The following is an 18,827-nucleotide window of genomic DNA, read 5'->3' on the forward strand; positions in this document are numbered from 1 at the left end:
AAGTAAAAGCTAGAGTAAAAGCAGGATGTGTACCCATCAATCTGTGCTGTGATTTGTTGAATCAACTCAACTGACAATACAAAAAGTACATTCCATTGCATGAGCCACATCAGTTAGCATCATTTGAATGAACATTACCATGGAAATGATTGTATCACAATACCAGGCATCCATTGCGAGTGTACACATGAGTTTACCAGTGAAATTGCCAGGGATAGAGGTTCCAAGCCTGTTCTATTCATAATATTTATATGGCCTATACATATTTCTATGGCCTATACATACAGTTTAGAAACCAGCCAATTAATGGATAGAGTGGGACTGGGACCTACATCATCATCTGATAACATATTATGAAATGAGTCACACAGGCCACAAGCAAGAATCCATACAATTGAGAAATCTTGTGTTTATTCAAGTGAGTTTTACAATTGATATGACAATTATTTAGACAATATACAGTATGTTTCATAAATGCACAATCCATGCCTCTCCACCTAAATCCCACAGTAGATGGCGCTACTCAATTTTAGCTTTACATGAACCCACCAACATATTTGTCAACATAGAAAAAGTGCTGCGCGTTCACGTGACAACGGACCACGCGGCTATGCTATGATCACATCTGCATCAAGATAGAACAAAGCTTGTTGCTAGCTATTCTAATCCGAAACACATTTCTAACACCACACACTCGGTCGCAAGGTATGCTTTATTTTAGCAGCAAATGTTAAATGAAAATGTATTGTTATTTTATGGCGATAAATGTCTGCTAGCCAAAATACAGTTACCCGCCAGAAAGTAGTTGAGCATTGAGGCCGACGTCATCATGATCTGCCTTCCAAAACAAATCAGTCTTCAACAATATATATGCTATTAGTTACCTGATCAGAGTCCCTCTCTCTCTCTCTCGCTGTGTGTGTGTGTGTGTGTGTGTGTGTGTGTGTGTGTGTGTGTGTGTGTGTGTGTGTGTGTGTGTGTGTGAGAGAGAGAGAGAGATGTCATTTTCAGGGCTCCAGCAGAGCCTTCTAGTGCATGTGTAGCCTAGTTGAGGACAATGGCAGAGTGGAACGCCTACTACCAGAATGAGGATGAAGATGTGGACGGAGAGGAAGGGGATGAGTCTGGAGGTAGGACAAACATTGATGGCGATTGAATGGATCAATACTGAATAGTATGGAGTTTAGCATATGTTGTAATGTAAATGCAATCCCTCTGCCCAGTGAACTATAAGAGCACAGGGCGTGACAGCCTGGTGTTTCTGGTGGATGCTTCCAAGGAGATGTTCATCAAGGGGGAGGATGGAGAGCCCTCACCGTTCGACATGACCATGCAGGTAGATCTCTTTCTCTTGGGCTGTCTCAAACTCGCTCTGCTTTCCCTTACAGTTTCCTGTCCTTTCTTCACCCCCTTCCCTGCCTATCTCTCTTTCTCTCACTATCTCAGACATGATCAATATTACTGAACTCTCAGCACCATGAAAAGTGACATGACCCATGGCTCTTTCCCACTCCTTCTCTCTTTATCTCTCTGTGGTCCTACTTAGCCCTCTGACAGTGTTGTAATGTATTGTATCGTGTTACTCTCCCTCCCCAGTGTGTCCACAGCGTGTATACCACTAAGATCATCAGCAGTGACAAGGACCTGGTGGCTCTAGTGTTCTATGGGACAGAACAGAGCAAGAACCCCAGGAACAGTTTCAAGCATGTCTATGTCTACCATGACCTGGACTCGCCTGGTATGTCTCCCTGGCCTGCAGTTTCTGTGTATGTTCTGAAAGGGTCTTGGAGTCTTCTGGAAGCCAAATACATTTTTGTTATTATGCTCTCTGTGTATCTCTATTTCCAATCTGCTTGTCTTTACTCTTCTTCCTCCCCTATCTCTCTGTCTATCCACCTCTTATCTCCACCTATCTCTCCATCCCTCTTTTGTCCTCTGTCCTGTTCCATATCCCTTCATCCCTTTCCTTCCATCTCTCTCATTCTCTCTCTCTCCCGCCCTCACTCCTCTAGGTGCCCGTCGGGTGCAGGATGTGGACGGGCTGCGTGGGGAGAACGGTGCCCAGGTGGCAGATGAGACCATGGGCTGTGGGAAGACCAACCTGGCCGAGGCCCTGTGGTGCTGCTCCAACCTCTACAGCGACTTCAAGTTGCGGCTCTCCCACAAGCGCCTCATGATCTTTACCTGCCGAGACATGCCACACAGGGGCGACAGCGAGCACGACCGCCAGGCCCGCACCAAGGCCAGTGACCTCAAAGAGACTGGTGGGTCTGGAGAAAGGGGACGGGCAGTTGTCAAAGATAGAACACACATACACTACCGTTCAAAAGTTTGGGGTCACTTTGAAATGTCCTTGTTTTCGAAAGAAAAGCAATTTTGTTGTCCATTAAAATAACATCAAATTGATCCGAAATACAGTGTAGACATGGTTAATGTTGTAAATGGCTATTGTAGCTGGAAACACCAGTCTAAACGTCAACAGTGAAGAGGCGACTCCAGGATGCTGACCTTCTAGGCAGAGTTGCAAAGAAAAAGCCATATCTCAAACTGGCCAATAAAAAGAAAAGATTAAGATGGGCAGTCTGAGATATGGCTTTTTCTTTGCAACTCTGCCTAGAAGGTCAGCATCCCGGAGTCGCCTCTTCACTGTTGACGTTGAGACTGGTGTTTTGCGGGTACTATTTAATGAAACTGCCAGTTGAGGACCTGTGAGGTGTCTGTTTCTCAAACTAGACACTCTAATGTATTTGTCCTCTTAGTTGTGCACCGGGGCCTCCCACTCCTCTTTCTATTCTGGTTAGAGCCAGTTTGCGCTGTTCTGTGAAGGGAGTAGTACACAGCGTTGTACGAGATCTTCAGTTTCTTGGCAATTTCTCGCATGGAATAGCCTTCATTTCTCAGAACAAGAATAGACTGATGAGTTTCAGAAGAAAGTTATTTGTTTCTGGCCATTTTGAGCCTGTAATCGAACCCACAATTGCTGATGCTCCAGATACTCAACTAGTCTCAAGAAGGCCAGTATTGCTTCTTTAATCAGCACAACAGTTTTCAGCTGTGCTAACATAATTGCAAAAGGGTTTTCTAATGATCAATTAGCCTTTTAAAATGATAAACTTGAATTAGAAAACACAACGTGCCATTGGAACACAGGACTGATGGTTGCTGATAATGGGCCTCTGTACGCCTATGTAGATATTGTGACACTCTGGCTCCGGGACGTTTGTATTTGAGCCAGGGTGTATTTTGTGTTGTTGGGTTTTGGTTTGGTTATGTTGGGCATTTGGGTGTATTTCTATGTTTGCATTTCTGGTGGTTGTATTTCTAGGTTTGGTCGATGACTCCCAATCGGAGGTAACGAGTGTCAGCTGTCGGCTCATTATCTCTGATTGGGAGCCATATTTATTCTGTATGTTTTCCTGTGGGTATTGTGGGTTTTTGTTCCAGGTTCAGTATTTTGTCACTGTTGGACTTCACTATCGTCTTTTGTTTTGTAGTTACGTGCTTTCTTTATTAAAGTCATCATGTTCACTCAACGCGCTGCGTATTGGTCTGCTCCCTTTATAGACGATCGTGACAGAAAAACCCACCATAAAAGGACCAAGCAGCGTGTCAAGCGGCAACAGGATTCATGGACGCCTATCAAGGATTCATGGACTTGGGAGGAGATTCTGGATGGAAAGGGTCCTTGGGCACAACCGGGAGAATATCGCCGCCCTCGTGAAGAGCTGGAGGCAGCTAAAGCCGAGAGGAGGTGGTATGAGGAGGCAGCACGGAGTCGAGGCTGGAAGCCCGTGTGTACTACCCAAAAATTTATTGGGGGGGGGGCTAAAAGGGAGTGTGGCGAAGTCAGGTAGGAGACCTGCGCCTACTCCCTGGACTTACCGTGGAGAGCGAGAGTACGGGCAGACACCGTGTTACGCAGTAGAGCGCATGGTGTCTCCTGTACGCAGGCATAGCCCGGTTCGACACATTCCAGCTCCACGTATCGGCCGGGCTAGATTGAGCATTGAGCCGGATGTCATGAAGCCGGCCCAACGCATCAGGCCACCAGTGCGTCTTCTCGGTCCGGCGTACATGGCACCAGCCTTACGCATGGTGTTCCCGGTTCGCCCTCATAGGCCGGTGCGGGTTATTCCACCTCCCCGTACTGGTCGGGCGACGGGGAGCATCAACCCGGGTAAGGTTGGGCAGGCTCAGTGCTCAAGGGGGCCAGTAAGCCTGCACGGTCCGGTATTTCCGGCGCCACCTCCCCGCTCCAGCTCAGTACCACCAGTGCCTACACCACGCACCAAGCCTCCTGTGTGTTCCCCGAGTCCTGTGCGTCCTGTTGCTGCTCTCCGCACTAGGCGTTATGAGAGTCCCCAGGGTCCAGTATGCCCTGTTCCGGCTCTCCGCACTAGCCCTTATGTGCGTCCCCAGGGTCCAGCTTACCCTGTTGCTTCTCCCCGCACTAGCCCTGAGATGCGTGTCCTCAGCCCGGTACCTCCAGTTCCGGCACCACGCACCAGGCCTACGGTGCGCCTCAGACGGCCAGAGTCTGCCGTCTGCCCAACGGGGCCTGAACTGCCCGTCTGCCCAAAGGCGCTTAAGCCGCCCGTCTGCCATGAGCCGGAGCCGTCCGCCAGACCGGAGCCGCTAGAGCCTTCCTCCAGACAGGATCAGCCAGAGCCTTCCGCCAGACAGGATCAGCCAGAGCCTTCCTCCAGACAGGATCGGTCAGAGCCTTCCGCCAGCCATGAGCAGCCAGATCCGTCAGCCGGCCATGAGCAGCCAGATCCGTCAGCCGGCCATGGGCAGCCAGATCCGTCGGCCAGCCATGAGCAGCCAGATCCGTCGGCCAGCCATGAGCAGCCAGATCCGTCGGCCAGCCATGAGCAGCCAGATCCGTCGGCCAGCCATGAGCAGCCAGATCCGTCGGCCAGCCATGAGCAGCCAGATCCGTCGGCCAGCCATGAGCAGCCAGATCCGTCGGCCAGCCATGAGCAGCCAGATCCGTCAGCCAGCCATGAGCAGCCAGATCCTTCAGCCAGCCATGAGCCGTCCAGCCAGGATCCGCCAGAGCCGTCCAGCCAGGACCCGCCAGAGCCAGCCAGCCAGCCAGGATCCGCCAGTGAGTCCGGTGCTGTCCCTTAGCCCGGTGCTGCCCCTTATCCTGGTGCTGCCCCTTAGTCCGGTACTGCCCCTTAGTCCGGTGCTGCCCCTTAGTCCGGTGCTGCCCGTTAGTCCGGTGCCGCCCCTTAATCCAGTGGGGTTTAGTTGGGGGGTGGTCATGTGGAGGAGGCTACGGAAGCGGATAGTGACTAAGGTGGAGTGGGGACCACGACCAGGGCCAGAACCGCCACCGTGGACAGACGCCCACCCAGACCCTCCCCTAGACTGTATGCTGGTGCGCCCGGAGTGCGCACCTTTAGGGGGGGGTACTGTGACACTCTGGCTCCGGGACGTTTGTATTTGAGCCAGGGTGTATTTTGTGTTGTTGGGTTTTGGTTTGGTTATGTTGGGCATTTGGGTGTATTTCTATGTTTGCATTTCTGGTGGTTGTATTTCTAGGTTTGGTCGATGACTCCCAATCGGAGGTAACGAGTGTCAGCTGTCGGCTCGTTATCTCTGATTGGGAGCCATATTTATTCTGTATGTTTTCCTGTGGGTATTGTGGGTTTTTGTTCCAGGTTCAGTATTTTGTCACTGTTGGACTTCACTATCGTCTTTTGTTTTGTAGTTACGTGCTTTCTTTATTAAAGTCATCATGTTCACTCAACGCGCTGCGTATTGGTCTGCTCCCTTTATAGACGATCGTGACAGATATTCCATTAAAAATCAGCCGTTTCCAGCTACAATAGCCATTTACAACATTAACAATGTCTACACTGTATTTCTGATCAATTTGATGTTATTTTAATGGACAAAAAAATTGCTTTTCTTTCGAAAACAAGGACATTTCTAAGTGATCCCAAACTTTTGAACGGTAGTGTAGTTGTATCTCTATGGCAGTTGGCCTTGATGTCACTGGGTTGTAGGTGGAGGGGTTTGAAAAGTGGTCTGAAATACATCTTGGTCCTGCAGATGTTTAGTTTATCACTAGAAGTGTATGATCAATGATCTCTCTCACTCTCTCTCTGTCACTCACTCACTCACAGGTGTGGTGATAGACCTGATGCATCTGATGAAGCCAGGTGGGTTCGACGTCTCGCTCTTCTTCTGCGACGTAGTGAGCCCCCCCGAGGATGAGGCTGAGCTGGGCCTGCAGATGGAGCCTTGTGGGAAACTGGAGGACCTCCAGAAGAGGGTCCGAGCCAAGGAGATCAAGAAGAGATCCATGGCAAGGTGACAAGCACAGCCTAGCACTGTTTCCCCCACCATTGTATAGGCAGGGCGCTGTGTTCTGATAGGACATGTTTAGATGTTTCAATCGTTGAATAACATTTCTCCCTACTAAGGGTGTGAACGTTTAACTGAAATTGGGATCGTTAACGTTTCGAAATCTCTAAACAAAAAACGCTGTATAAAAAAACATCTCTCACAAAATTTCAGTAGCAGTGCAGTTATCACAAAACTACCACTAACAGCTCCCGGTCATCATAAAGGGAAAAATAAAAATGAAACAAATACCTAATGCAACAATGCTGTAACATTACTAGGGGGAGATAAGCATCTTTCAAATGATTTGCCACAGATAGAAAGCGCTCCGCACTTCATCGTCGTTAACAGTTGGAAAAATGTCAGAGAGTGAGACGGAAGCGACAGCATCTAAGTCCTATATGGCAATACTTTGAGAAGGTGGTGAAATGCAAACTGCGAGGTGGAATTGAGCTACAGTGGCAGTACAGGTTCAATGCTTAGCCGTCTGAAAGGGAGGTACTGTGAGACTCAAACCATTGCTGGCAGCAGCGCAGGCACCCAACAACAGACATTAGACAGGCTCTTCACATGAAAGAAGTGTGATAAGGGACGGCGTGAGAAAATCACAGTGCTGATTACAGAAATTATTGCAGTTGATATGCAGCCATTGTCAATGGTAGAGGTTGTCGGCTTCAGTGCCCTGATGGCATATCTAGGACCAGACTACAAGATGTCATGTCGAAAAACCATTGACGGCCCGGATGGAGAAATTGTACAATGATTGCTCTGCAAGTACAGAGCGCAAGCTCTCAAACACCATACGTGGCGTTAACAGATTGTTGGACGTCTATGAACACGCTGTCATACATCACTGCAATGAGCCATCACATTGATGAGAAGTGGCACATGAAGTCCCATGTACTGACCACTGAGAACATGGAGGAGAGGCACAAAACAGAGAACCTAAAAACGTAATTAACTACCATAGCAGTAAAGCGAGCGCCGTCTGGTAGCCAGGACTGCTGTAGATTGAACTGCATTGCCCCCTAGCGGTCATACGCAGGACCATATCTGCATTGTGAATTCACATGTAATGTAATTATTTTTTCTTATAAAAAAATAAATAAATGCTGTTTAAACGGTAAGAACATTTTTACATTTGTCACATCCCTACTGAACAGCGCCCTGGTTGCTGATGAGTCCTCTCCTCTGAGTCTCAGGTTGAATCTGTGTCTGGGGGAAGGGATGAACGTGGCGGTGGGTGTGTACATCACGGCCCGACAGGCCAGGAAGCCTAATGCCATCAAGCTCTACAGAGACAACAACGAGCCCGTCCTCACCAAGACACGCCTCTACCACACACAGACGGGCAGCCTGCTGCTCCCCAGCGACACCAAGAGGGCCCAGGTAACTAAGTTGGAATCTCAAATCGAACCACTTTTGTAAAAAAAAATTAGTATAGCAATTATCGAAAGTGTATCAAAGTATAAGTTCATACTTCTCATTCTGTCAGGGTCATTTCAGTCTAGAGGTGATTTGTGGTTGTGTGTTTGTCTGTGTAGGTTTATGCAAGCAAGCAGATCGTGATGGAGAAAGACGAGGTGGATGTGATAAAGAAGTTTTCAAACCCGGGTCTGGATCTGATTGGGTTCAAGCCCATGGAGCGTCTCAAACTGCACCACCACCTCAGATCTGCTGTCTTCATCTACCCAGAGGAGGAGATGGTCACAGGTGTGTTTGTGTGCATCCTCCAGCAACACTGAACCTTTCACTATGATGGGAAGAGAGACTGTGACAGTTGAATACATAACTGCCCGTCAAAATGTTATCCGGGGAGAGTCAACCCATGTTCCCCATCTCAGTTCCATTATCTTTTGAGTTCCAACTTTAACCCCTTTCTCACTCTGTCCTGTTTTTCCATCCCAGGGAGTGCCTGTGTGTTTACAGCGTTGCTGCGCAGGTGTAGTGAGAGGAACGTGTTCGCTCTGTGTAAATACACACGGATCCGTAACTCTCCCCCACGCTTCTTAGCCCTGGTGCCCCAGAGAGAGGAGGTGGATGAGGGCCAGGCCCAGATTGCGGCTCCAGGTACAGTCATTGGGTCCCACTGCAGCCGGGGTCTTGTGCCCCACACACATTCAGACTAATTGTAGTGATGTGTATTTGTCTCAGGCTTCCATGGCATCTTCCTGCCCTACGCGGATGACATCCGTACCCTGGACGCTCCTCAGCTCCCCACCGCCTCCGACGCCCAGGTGGAAAAGATGAAGGAGATAGTACACAAGCTACGTTTCAAATACAAGTACGGCCCTTTCATTACAGTGAATGATAAAAACATCACAGCTGTCTGCACAGATTATTTCCATACCAGGATTTGCATTTTGAAAAAGTAAAAGCATAAAACATAACAGTGACAGCACAGTAGAAAACTAGGGGAGCACTAATGTAAATTTCCTATGACCTGAATGAGTCTTGAGATTCCCACTTACTCCTGTGTTGTCTATGTACAGTGCATTCAGAAATAATTCAGACCCCTTGACTTTTTCCACATTTTGTTACGTTACAGCCTTATTCTAAAATGGATTAAATAGTTTTCCCCCTCATCAATCTACACACAATACCCCATAATGGGAAAACTGGTTTTTAGAAATGTTTGCAAATAATTTTATTTTACAAAAATGAAATATCACAGTTACATAAGTATTCAGACCCTTTACTCAGTATTTGTTGAAGCACCGTTGGCAGTGATTACAGCCTCGAGTCTTGGGTATGACGCTACAATCTTGGCACACCTGTATTTGGGGAGTTTCTCCCATTCTTCTCTGCAGATCCTCTCAAGCTCTGTCAGGTTGGATGGTGAGCGTCGCTGCACAGCTATTTTCAGGTTTCTCCAGAGATGTTTGATCAGGTTCAAGTCTGGGCTCTGGCTGGGCCACTCAAGGACATTCAGAGACTTGTCCTGAAGCCCTTCCTGCGTTGTCTTGGTTGTGTGCTTAGGGTCATTGACCTGTTGGAAGGTGAACCTTAGCCCTGGTCTGAGGTCCTGAGCGCTCTGGAGCAGGTTTTCATCAAGGATCTCTCTGTACTTTGCTCCGTTCATCTTTCCCTCGATCCTGACTAGTCTCTCAGTCCCTGCCACTGAAAAACATCCCCACAGCATGATGCTGCCACCACCATGCTTCACCGTAGGGATGGTGCCAGGTTTCCTCCAGACATGACGCTTGGCATTCAGGCCAAAGAGTTAAATCTTGGTTTCATCAGACCAGAGAATTTTGTTTCTCATGGTCTGAGAGTCCTTTAGGTGCCTTTTGGCAAAACTCCAAACGGGCTGTCATGTGCCTTTTACTGAGGAGTGGCTTCCATCTGGCCACTCTACCATAAAGGCCTGATTTGGTGGAGTGCTGCATAGATGGTTGACCTTCTGGAAGGTTCTCCCCTCCACAGAGGAACTCTGGAGCTCTGTCAGAGTGACCATCAGGTTCTTGGTCACCTCCCTGACCAAGGCCCTTCTCCCCGGATTGCTCAGTTTGGCCGGGCGGCCAGCTCTAGGAAGAGTCTTGGTGGTTCCAAACTACTTCCATTTAAGAATGGTGGAGGCCACTTTGTTCTTGGGGACCTTCAATGCTACAGAAATGTTTTGGTACCCTTCCCCAGATCTGTGCCTCGATACAATCCTGTCTCTGATCTCTACGGACAATTCCTTCGACCTCATGGTTTGGTTTTTGCTCTGACATGTACTGTCAACTGTGGGACCTTATATAGACAGGTATGTGCCTTTCCAAATCATGTCCAATCAATTGAATTTAGCACAGGTGGACTCCAATCAGAAAAAAACATTCAAGATGGCAGACTGAACACAGCAGTGCAGATCACCTCAAGATGAAAACGTAACAGTCAATATCTGTAAGCTATACTTAATATTAGCACTTCACATACTGGTGGGTAATAACCTTCAAGGAGAACATCTTTCTGAGAGAAGCCTTACTTGACATACAGTGAGGGGGAAAATGTATTTGATCCCCTGCTGATTTTGTACGTTTGACCACTTACAAAGATATGATCAGTCCATAATTTTAATGGTAGGTTTATTTGATTTGCATTTTAATGAGGGAAATAAGTATTTGACCCCCTCTCAATCAGAAAGATTTCTGGCTCCCAGGTGTCTTTTATACAGGTAACGAGCTGAGATTAGGAGCACACTCTTAAAGGGAGTGCTCCTAATCTCAGTTTGTTACCTGTATAAAAGACACCTGTCCACAGAAGCAATCAATCAGATTCCAAACTCTCCACCATGGCCAAGACCAAAGAGCTCTCCAAGGATGTCAGGGACAAGATTGTAGACCTACACAAGGCTGGAATGGGCTACAAGACCATCGCCAAGCAGCTTGGTGAGAAGGTGACAACAGTTGGTGCGATTATTCGCAAATGGAAGAAACACAAAAGAACTGTCAATCTCCCTCGGCCTGGGGCTCCATGCAAGATCTCACCTCGTGGAGTTGCAATGATCATGAGAACGGTGAGGAATCAGTCCAGAACTACACGGGAGGATCTTGTCAATGATCTCAAGGCAGCTGGGACCATAGTCACCAAGAAAACAATTGTAAACACACTACGCCGTGAAGGACTGAAATCCTGCAGCGCCCGCAAGGTCCCCCTGCTCAAGAAAGCACATATACAGGCCCGTCTGAAGTTTGCCAATGAACATCTGAATGATTCAGAGGAGAACTGGGTGAAAGTGTTGTGGTCAGATGAGACCAAAATCGAGCTCTTTGACATCAACTCAACTCGCCGTGTTTGGAGGAGGAGGAATGCTGCCTATGACCCCAAGAACACCATCCCCACCGTCAAACATGGAGGTGGAAACATTATGCTTTGCGGGTGTTTTTCTGCGAAGGGGACAGGACAACTTCACCGCCTCAAAGGGACGATGGACGGGGCCATGTACCGTCAAATCTTGGGTGAGAACCTCCTTCCCTCAGCCAGGGCATTGAAAATGGGTTGTGGATGGGTATTCCAGCATGACAATGACCCAAAACACACGGCCAAGGCAACAAAGGAGTGGCTCAAGAAGAAGCACATTAAGGTCCTAGAGTGGCCTAGCCAGTCTCCAGACCTTAAATCCCATAGAAAATCTGTGGAGGGAGCTGAATGTTCGAGTTGCCAAACGTCAGCCTCAACCTTAATGACTTTGAGAAGATCTGCAAAGAGGAGTGGGACAAAATCCCTCCTGAGATGTGTGCAAACCTGGTGGCCAACTACAAGAAACGTCTGACCTCTGTGATTGCCAACAAGGGTTTTGCCACTAAGTCATGTTTTGCAGAGGGGTCAAATACTTATTTTCCTCATTAAAATACAAATCAATTTATAACATTTTTGACATGCGTTTTTCTGGATTTTTTTGTTGTTATTCTGTCTCTCACTGTTCAAATAAACCTACCATTAAAATTATAGACTGATCATGTCTTTGTCAGTGGGCAAACTGAAATATATTTCTCCCATGGGCAAAGAAATTCAAAAGGGGTGATGATATTAATTAATAGTAATTTTGATCCGAATGTGCAAATTGTCCAAACAGATCCTCAAGGTAGATGGATGATTTTAAATATGTTATTGGACCATAAACAGATATGGCTCATTAACCTATACTGTCCAAATAATGATGATCCACGCTTCTTTGAAAATATATATAATAATTGATCAATCCTATGAGCAATACAAGACTCTATTATTATGGTGGGAGACTATAATATGGTTTTAAATACCTCTAGGGACCGTAAAGGACTTAAGGAAATCACAAATGTCATGGATATATTGGAACTAGTGAATATATGGAGGCTTAAATATCCTGACCTAGTAAGATATACATGGCGGAGGCTCAATCAAGCTAGTCGTCTTGATTACTTTCTTATGTAATTCTCTCTGGCAGCAAAAGTAGAAAAAAAAGTGTTGATAGGGGACAGAATGCGGTCGGACCATCACATACAGTGGGGAAAAAAAGTATTTAGTCAGCCACCAATTGTGCAAGTTCTCCCACTTAAAAAGATGAGAGAGGCCTGTAATTTTCATAATAGGTACACGTACACTATGACAAACAAATTGAGAAAAAAAATCCAGAAAATCACATTGTAGGATTTTTAATGAATTTATTTGCAAATTATGGTGGAAAATAAGTATTTGGTCACCTACAAACAAGAGAAATTTCTGGCTCTCACAGACCTGTAACTTATTCTTTAAGAGGCTCCTCTGTCCTCCACTCGTTACCTGTATTAATGGCACCTGTTTGAACTTGTTATCAGTATAAAAGACACCTGTCCACAACCTCAAATAGTCACACTCCAAACTCCACTATGGCCAAGACCAAAGAGCTGTCAAAGGACACCGGAAACAAAATTGTAGACCTGCACCAGGCTGGGAAGACTGAATCTGCAATAGGTAAGCAGCTTGGTTTGAAGAAATCAACTGTGGGAGCAATTATTAGGAAATGGAAGACATACAAGACCACTGATAATCTCCCTCGATCTGGGGCTCCACGCAAGATCTCACCCCGTGGGGTCAAAATGATCACAAGAACGGTGAGCAAAAATCCCAGAACCACACGGGGGGACCTAGTGAATGACCTGCAGAGAGCTGGGACCAAAGTAACAAAGCCTACCATCAGTAACACACTACGCCGCCAGGGACTCAAATCCTGCAGTGCAAGACGTGTCCCCCTGCTTAAGCCAGTACATGTCCAGGCCCGTCTGAAGTTTGCTAGATTGCATTTGGATGATCCAGAAGAGGATTGGGAGAATGTCATATGGTCAGATGAAACCAAAATATAACTTTTGGGTAAAAACTCAACTCGTCGTGTTTGGAGGACAAAGAATGCTGAGTTGCATCCAAAGAACACCATACCTACTGTGAAGCATGGGGGTGGAAACATCATGCTTTGGGGCTGTTTTTCTGCAAAGGGACCAGGACGACTGATCCGTGTAAAGGAAAGAATGAATGGGGCCATGTATCGTGAGATTTTGAGTGAAAATCTCCTTCCATCAGCAAGGGCATTGAAGATGAAACGTGGCTGGGTCTTTCAGCATGACAATGATCCCAAACACACCGCCCGGGGCAACGAAGGAGTGGCTTCGTAAGAAGCATTTCAAGGTCCTGGAGTGGCCTAGCCAGTCTCCAGATCTTAACCCCATAGAAAATCTTTGGAGGGAGTTGAAAGTCCGTGTTGCCCAGCGACAGCCCCAAAACATCACTGCTCTAGAGGAGATCTGCATGGAGGAATGGGCCAAAATGCCAGCAACAGTGTGTGAAAACCTTATGAAGACTTACAGAAAACGTTTGACCTGTGTCATTGCCAACAAAGGGTATATAACAAAGTATTGAGAAACTTTTGTTATTGACCAAATACTTATTTTCCACCATAATTTGCAAATAAATTCATAAAAAATCCTACAATTTGATTTTCTGGATTTTTTTTCTCATTTTGTCTGTCATAGTTGATGTGTACCTATGATGAAAATTACAGGCCTCTCTCATCTTTTTAAGTGGGAGAACTTGCACAATTGGTGGCTGACTAAATACTTTTTTCCCCCACTGTACCAGTGGAGGTATACCAATTTTTTTTGGGATATACTCAGAGGACCGTTATTAGCATGTTTGAACCACTCCTATATAAATGGTAGATTATCAGACACTCAACAAGAAGGTCTGATATCATTATTACTGAAACAGGATCCAAGTGGTAAATATAAAGATCCAGTCAATGGGGAAAAAATTTGAGGCCTCTTACACAATGGAAACAGGATGCACCTGAGCTCAATTTCGAGTCTCATAGCAAAGGGTCTGAATACTTATGTAAATAAGGTATTTCTGTTTTACTTTTTTAATACATTTGCAAAAATTTATAAAAAAATGTTTTTGCTTTGTCATTATGGGGTATTGTGTGTAGATTGCTAAGGATTTGTATTTATTTAATCCATTTTAGAATAAGGCTGTAAAGTAACAAAATGTGGAAAAAGTCAAGGGGTCTGGATGCTTTCTGAAGCATTATTTTTTTAATTTAATTTTTTTAAACAAGTTTTTTTTTTTCATTTCACTTCACCAATTTGGACTATTTTGTGTATGTCCATTACATGAAATCCAAATAAAAATCATTTTAAATTACAGGTTGTAATGCAACAAAATAGGAAAAACGCCAAGGGGGATGAATACTTTCCGAAGGCACTGTATGTATGTATAGATGTACAGTGCCTTCGGAAAGTATTCATCCCCCTTGGCGTTTTTCCTATCAAAAAAAAAAGTGGTACGTGCATATTAAGGCTGAACGATTTTGGAAAATAATCTAATTGCGTTTTTTTGCCCCCAATATTGCGATTGCGATTTAATATGCGATTTAATTTATTTATCCTTTTTCCCCTACAAAACATAATGAATGATTTAAATATGACCAACACAATAGTATATACATTTAGTGTGAAATGTTCTTTCCCATAGGCTGGGTCTATTTGTTAGAATTAAATTCAAACATGTATGACTTGAAATAAATGACATTTTTATTGAACTGCTCATTACAGAAACATCTGTGGCTTTGCCACTGTGCATTTAAATAATTTAAACAAAGGCATGAACTTTGTAAACACTGTGTGCAAAAGGTACAGTCTTAAGAAAAAAATAATTTTAAATTGTATGTATCTTACTGCTCCCAAGTCAGTAACATTTCACACAACTGAAACAAGGAATTTGCTTTGAAAATATTTTGTAAAATCAAAGTAAATAAAGTTATAAATAAAAAATGAGAAATGCACTTTTAATTTAGACAAACTATTTTTTATAAACGATTTGAATATTATAATATAAAATAGATGAGCCTCACTTATCTCAAGTACACAACAATAACACACCACACAGACTAAAGTTCACTACGAGTATGGCACTGCCAGCCATACTTATCCAACAGTTCTGTTCTCAGTGGCTCACAGGTTTTTTGCTAAGAAAACCAGAATATTGACTTTTTCTGGCTTCAAGGCTGAGCGAGTGCAAGTCACAATATTCCCTCCTGTGCTAAAAAGACGCTCTGAGGGAGCGCTTGTAGCAGGTACACAAAGATACTTGCGTGCCATGGTGCACAACTGTGGGTAGCTGATCTTGTGCACCCTCCACCAAGCCAATGGATCATCTTCTCCATCAATGGTAGGAGTCATCAGGTAATTGTTTATCTCTGCCTCTGCGACATCTTCAAGATTTACAGGCAAAGAAGGAGAGGCTGAACTGGTCTTGAAAAAACTGCCAAGAGACCTCTTCGTCTTTTCCCCCAAGGACTGTGCACTTTGAGGCATCTGAACAGTTTCAGTACGAGACCTCTTCTCCTATTAGATGAAAACAACAGCCATTAGTTTTCCAGTTAGATTTTACAGAAAATTTTTGTTTTTGTGAAATACATAATTATTTACCCAATGATATGTACGTTGTGCCAAGTCTACTATCTCTGTCTTCAGACGAGTCTTGATAGCAGGGATGTTGTCTGTACTGATGTACTGTATTTTGAACCTAGGGTCCAGGAAACAGGCAACATCCAAAAGCTCCTGGATGTTTGGGTCTCCATATTTGTTATTGAGGTATGCTAGGACTTTGGTTTTTATTGATTTAGTCAGGTCAGTGTCCTCAGCATCTTCAGCCAGGACTGATGTGGCAAAAAGGTGGAGAACTGGCTTGAGGTAGGAGATGCTTACATACTCCTCTCCAGAAAGAGCATCAGTAAACTCCAGTAGAGGATGCAGTGCCTTGTGAATCGACTCCAACACGTCAATATCCTGCCAGGTTGGGATAAGGGAGCGTGCATATCGATCTCCAGACAATACCTGAGAAATGGCTTTGGCCTGTTCAAGCACTCTGGCAATCATCATTTCTTTAGAACCCCATCTTGTTGGGCACTCCGTTATGAGGTTGTGCTCAGGGAGTTTGAGCTCTCTCTGTGCCTCCGTCAGGGCTGCTTTCTTCTTCCAACTGTGGGAAAAGTGCCCCACCAGCTTCCTGCACAGTGCTGTTGCCCTTGACACTCTGTCATCTTTGAGTGCATTTTCTAAAAGAAATAAAAAGTAGTGTATTACACACAATTTGAGTTTTGATACAAGGCTCTCACTATTACACACTCAAATTAGCTGTAATTCTGAAATACACACATCCACAACACATCCTCTCTCTCTCTCTCAATTCAAAGGGTCTTTATTTGCATGTCAATTCTCTCTCTCTTTCTCTCTCTCTCTCTCTCATAAACACTAAAAAAACATGTAAAAAACAAAAACAAGAAAAGAAAAAAAATGCAGGTGGGCATTCCACCACAGACAGACATATGATATAAGCAAGTAAAATGAATTTACATATTAGAAAAGGAGTGGAAGTATGAATTTATTTAATCCCATCCGATTTATATAATATCATTTATATATATTTGTATATTCAGCTTTACTAATCGACGCATCTCTCTCTCTCGCACTCGCACACACACAAACACACACACACACACACACACACACACACACACACACACACACACACACACAATAACTTACCAATGGCAAGATGTAATCTGTGGCCAAAACATTGGAGCCTCGTCCATTCATTAAGCCGCGCAGCAAGCACCATATTCGACGCGTTGTCCGTCGTGATGCAGACGTGATTCTCCTCGTGGAGATCCCAGCTGACAAGCCCTTCTCTCAGGCCGGCTGCAATATTTTCCCCTGTGTGATCGTCTGGGAAGTAGGTAGTTTGTAGGCAGCGAGCTCGGAGGTTGAAATCTTCATCAATAAAATGGACTGTAAGACTCTGGTACGGCTCAGCTGTGCGGCTTGACCACATATCAGTAGTGCTAGCAAAAAACTCCACCGTTTTAAGTTCCGCGGCGACTTTCTCTTTGCACTTTTTGTACAGCTCCGGTATGGCAGTCTGACTGAAGTATGTGCGGGAGGGTATACTGTAACGTTTATCAAGCGTATGTATTAATGCCATGAACCCAGGCTTGGTCACCGTGCTGAGAGGCATCATATCTTTGGCTATGAACTCGGTTATTGTCCGAGTGATTTCTCCGTGCCGTTTTGAATTACGTTCATACGGAGTGACACTTTCGAACATTTCTGTCAGTGATCCCTGTCTTGAGGTATTTGGCTTGTCTCGCGCACTGATGCTCGGCATTTTGGTCATACAACTGTCATGCATTGATTTGTGGTATTTTTTTAAGTGCTGAAACAGGTTTGTAGTGTTACCCCGTGAAGTAGCAATCGGAGCACGGCATGCTCTGCACAACACCTGACGCTGCTCAGCATCTTCTTTTTTAAAACCAAAATAGTTCCACACCACCGACGTGCTGTTCCTCTTCGATATTAAAGTATCAGCTGTGTCAGTTTCTGACTGTTCCGTCGAGCAAGAGGCCATTGCGCTGGACAGCATGAAAAGTCGCGTCACGTGACCACCTCAAATCGCGCACGTTGCGATTAGAAAATCGCGTTCAGTCAAATCGCGATATTATCGCGAATGCAATTAATCGTTCAGCCCTAGTGCATATGGTACGTGCATATGTATTCACCCCCTTTGGTATGAAGCCCCTAAATAAGATCTGGTGCAACCAATTACCTCCAGAAGTCACACAATTAGTTAAATAAAGTCCACTTGTGTGCAATCTAAGTGTCACATGATCTCAGTATATATACACCTGTTCTGAAAGGCCCCAGAGTCTGCAACACCACTAAGCAAGGGGCACCACCAAGCAAGCGGCACCATGAAAACCAAGGAGCGCTTCAAACAGGTCAGGAACAATGTTGTGGAGAAGTACAGATCAGGGTTGGGTTATAAAAAAATATCAGAAACTTTGAACATCCCACGGAGCATCATTAAATCCATTATTTAAAAAAATTGAAAGAATATGGCACCACAACAAACCTGCCAAGAGAGGGCCACCCACCAAAACTCACGGACCAGGCAAGGAGGGCATTAATCAGAGAGACAACAAAGAGACCAAAGATATCCCTGAAGGAGCTGCAAAGCTCCACAGCGGAGATTGGAGTATCTGTCCATAGGACCACTTTAAGCCGTACACTCCACAGAGCTGGGCTTTACGGAAGAGTGGCCAGAGAAAAGCCATTGCTTAAAGAAAAAAATAAGCAAACACGTTTGGTGTTCACCAAAAGGCATGTGGGAGACTCCCCAAACATATGGAAGAAGGTACCCTGGTCAGATTAGACTAAAATTGAGCTATTTGGCCATCAAGGAAAACGTTATGTCTGGCACAAACCCAACACCTCTCATCACCCCGAGAACACCATCCCCACAGTGAAGCATGGTGGTGGCAGCATCATGCTGTGGGGATGTTTTTCATCGGCAGGGACTGGAAACTGGTCAGAATTGAAGGAATGATGGATGGCGCTAAATACAGGGAAATTCTTGAGGGAAACCTGTTTCAGTCTTCCAGAGATTTGAGACTGGGACGGAGGTTCACCTTCCAGCAGGGA

General features: G+C 45.3%; 2 protein-coding genes across 2 annotated transcripts in view; one reads left to right on the forward strand and one right to left on the reverse strand.

The window, feature by feature from the left end:
* The first annotated feature begins 565 nt into the window (after positions 1 to 565).
* The window catches only part of LOC311101187 (X-ray repair cross-complementing protein 5-like), a 31,645-nt gene continuing 13,383 nt past the window's right edge, over positions 566 to 18,827 (forward strand). The window contains exons 1-10 of the mRNA XM_084142287.1: positions 566 to 705; positions 1,012 to 1,130; positions 1,224 to 1,336; positions 1,597 to 1,738; positions 2,013 to 2,264; positions 6,138 to 6,324; positions 7,560 to 7,746; positions 7,902 to 8,070; positions 8,266 to 8,427; positions 8,512 to 8,641. Coding sequence (XP_083998413.1) covers positions 1,058 to 1,130; positions 1,224 to 1,336; positions 1,597 to 1,738; positions 2,013 to 2,264; positions 6,138 to 6,324; positions 7,560 to 7,746; positions 7,902 to 8,070; positions 8,266 to 8,427; positions 8,512 to 8,641 — 1,415 coding nt within the window. The 5' untranslated portion in view covers positions 566 to 705; positions 1,012 to 1,057. The remainder of the gene's footprint in view (positions 706 to 1,011; positions 1,131 to 1,223; positions 1,337 to 1,596; positions 1,739 to 2,012; positions 2,265 to 6,137; positions 6,325 to 7,559; positions 7,747 to 7,901; positions 8,071 to 8,265; positions 8,428 to 8,511; positions 8,642 to 18,827) is intronic.
* On the reverse strand, positions 14,857 to 17,465 carry LOC311100458 (E3 SUMO-protein ligase ZBED1-like). The gene is made up of 3 exons (XM_084141378.1): positions 16,896 to 17,465; positions 15,777 to 16,405; positions 14,857 to 15,692 (listed from the first exon to the last, which is right to left on the reverse strand). Exons 1-3 carry the CDS (start codon positions 17,452 to 17,454, stop codon positions 15,300 to 15,302), a joined length of 1,581 nt encoding a protein of 526 aa, XP_083997504.1. The 5' UTR covers positions 17,455 to 17,465; the 3' UTR covers positions 14,857 to 15,299.

This window comes from Coregonus lavaretus, assembly GCF_964263955.1.
Source record: "Coregonus lavaretus genome assembly, chromosome: 25".
Taxonomy (NCBI): Eukaryota; Metazoa; Chordata; class Actinopteri; order Salmoniformes; family Salmonidae; genus Coregonus; species Coregonus lavaretus.

Coding starts and splice junctions, on each gene's coding strand:
- LOC311100458 (XM_084141378.1), bottom strand. CDS start 17,454: ATGTTCGAAAGTGTCACTCCGTATGAACGTAATTCAAAACGGCACGGA. Junction 16,406..16,895: donor CAGATTACATCTTGCCATTG/GTAAGTTATTGT, acceptor TATTTCTTTTAG/AAAATGCACTCAAAGATGAC. Junction 15,693..15,776: donor CACAACGTACATATCATTGG/GTAAATAATTAT, acceptor TTCATCTAATAG/GAGAAGAGGTCTCGTACTGA.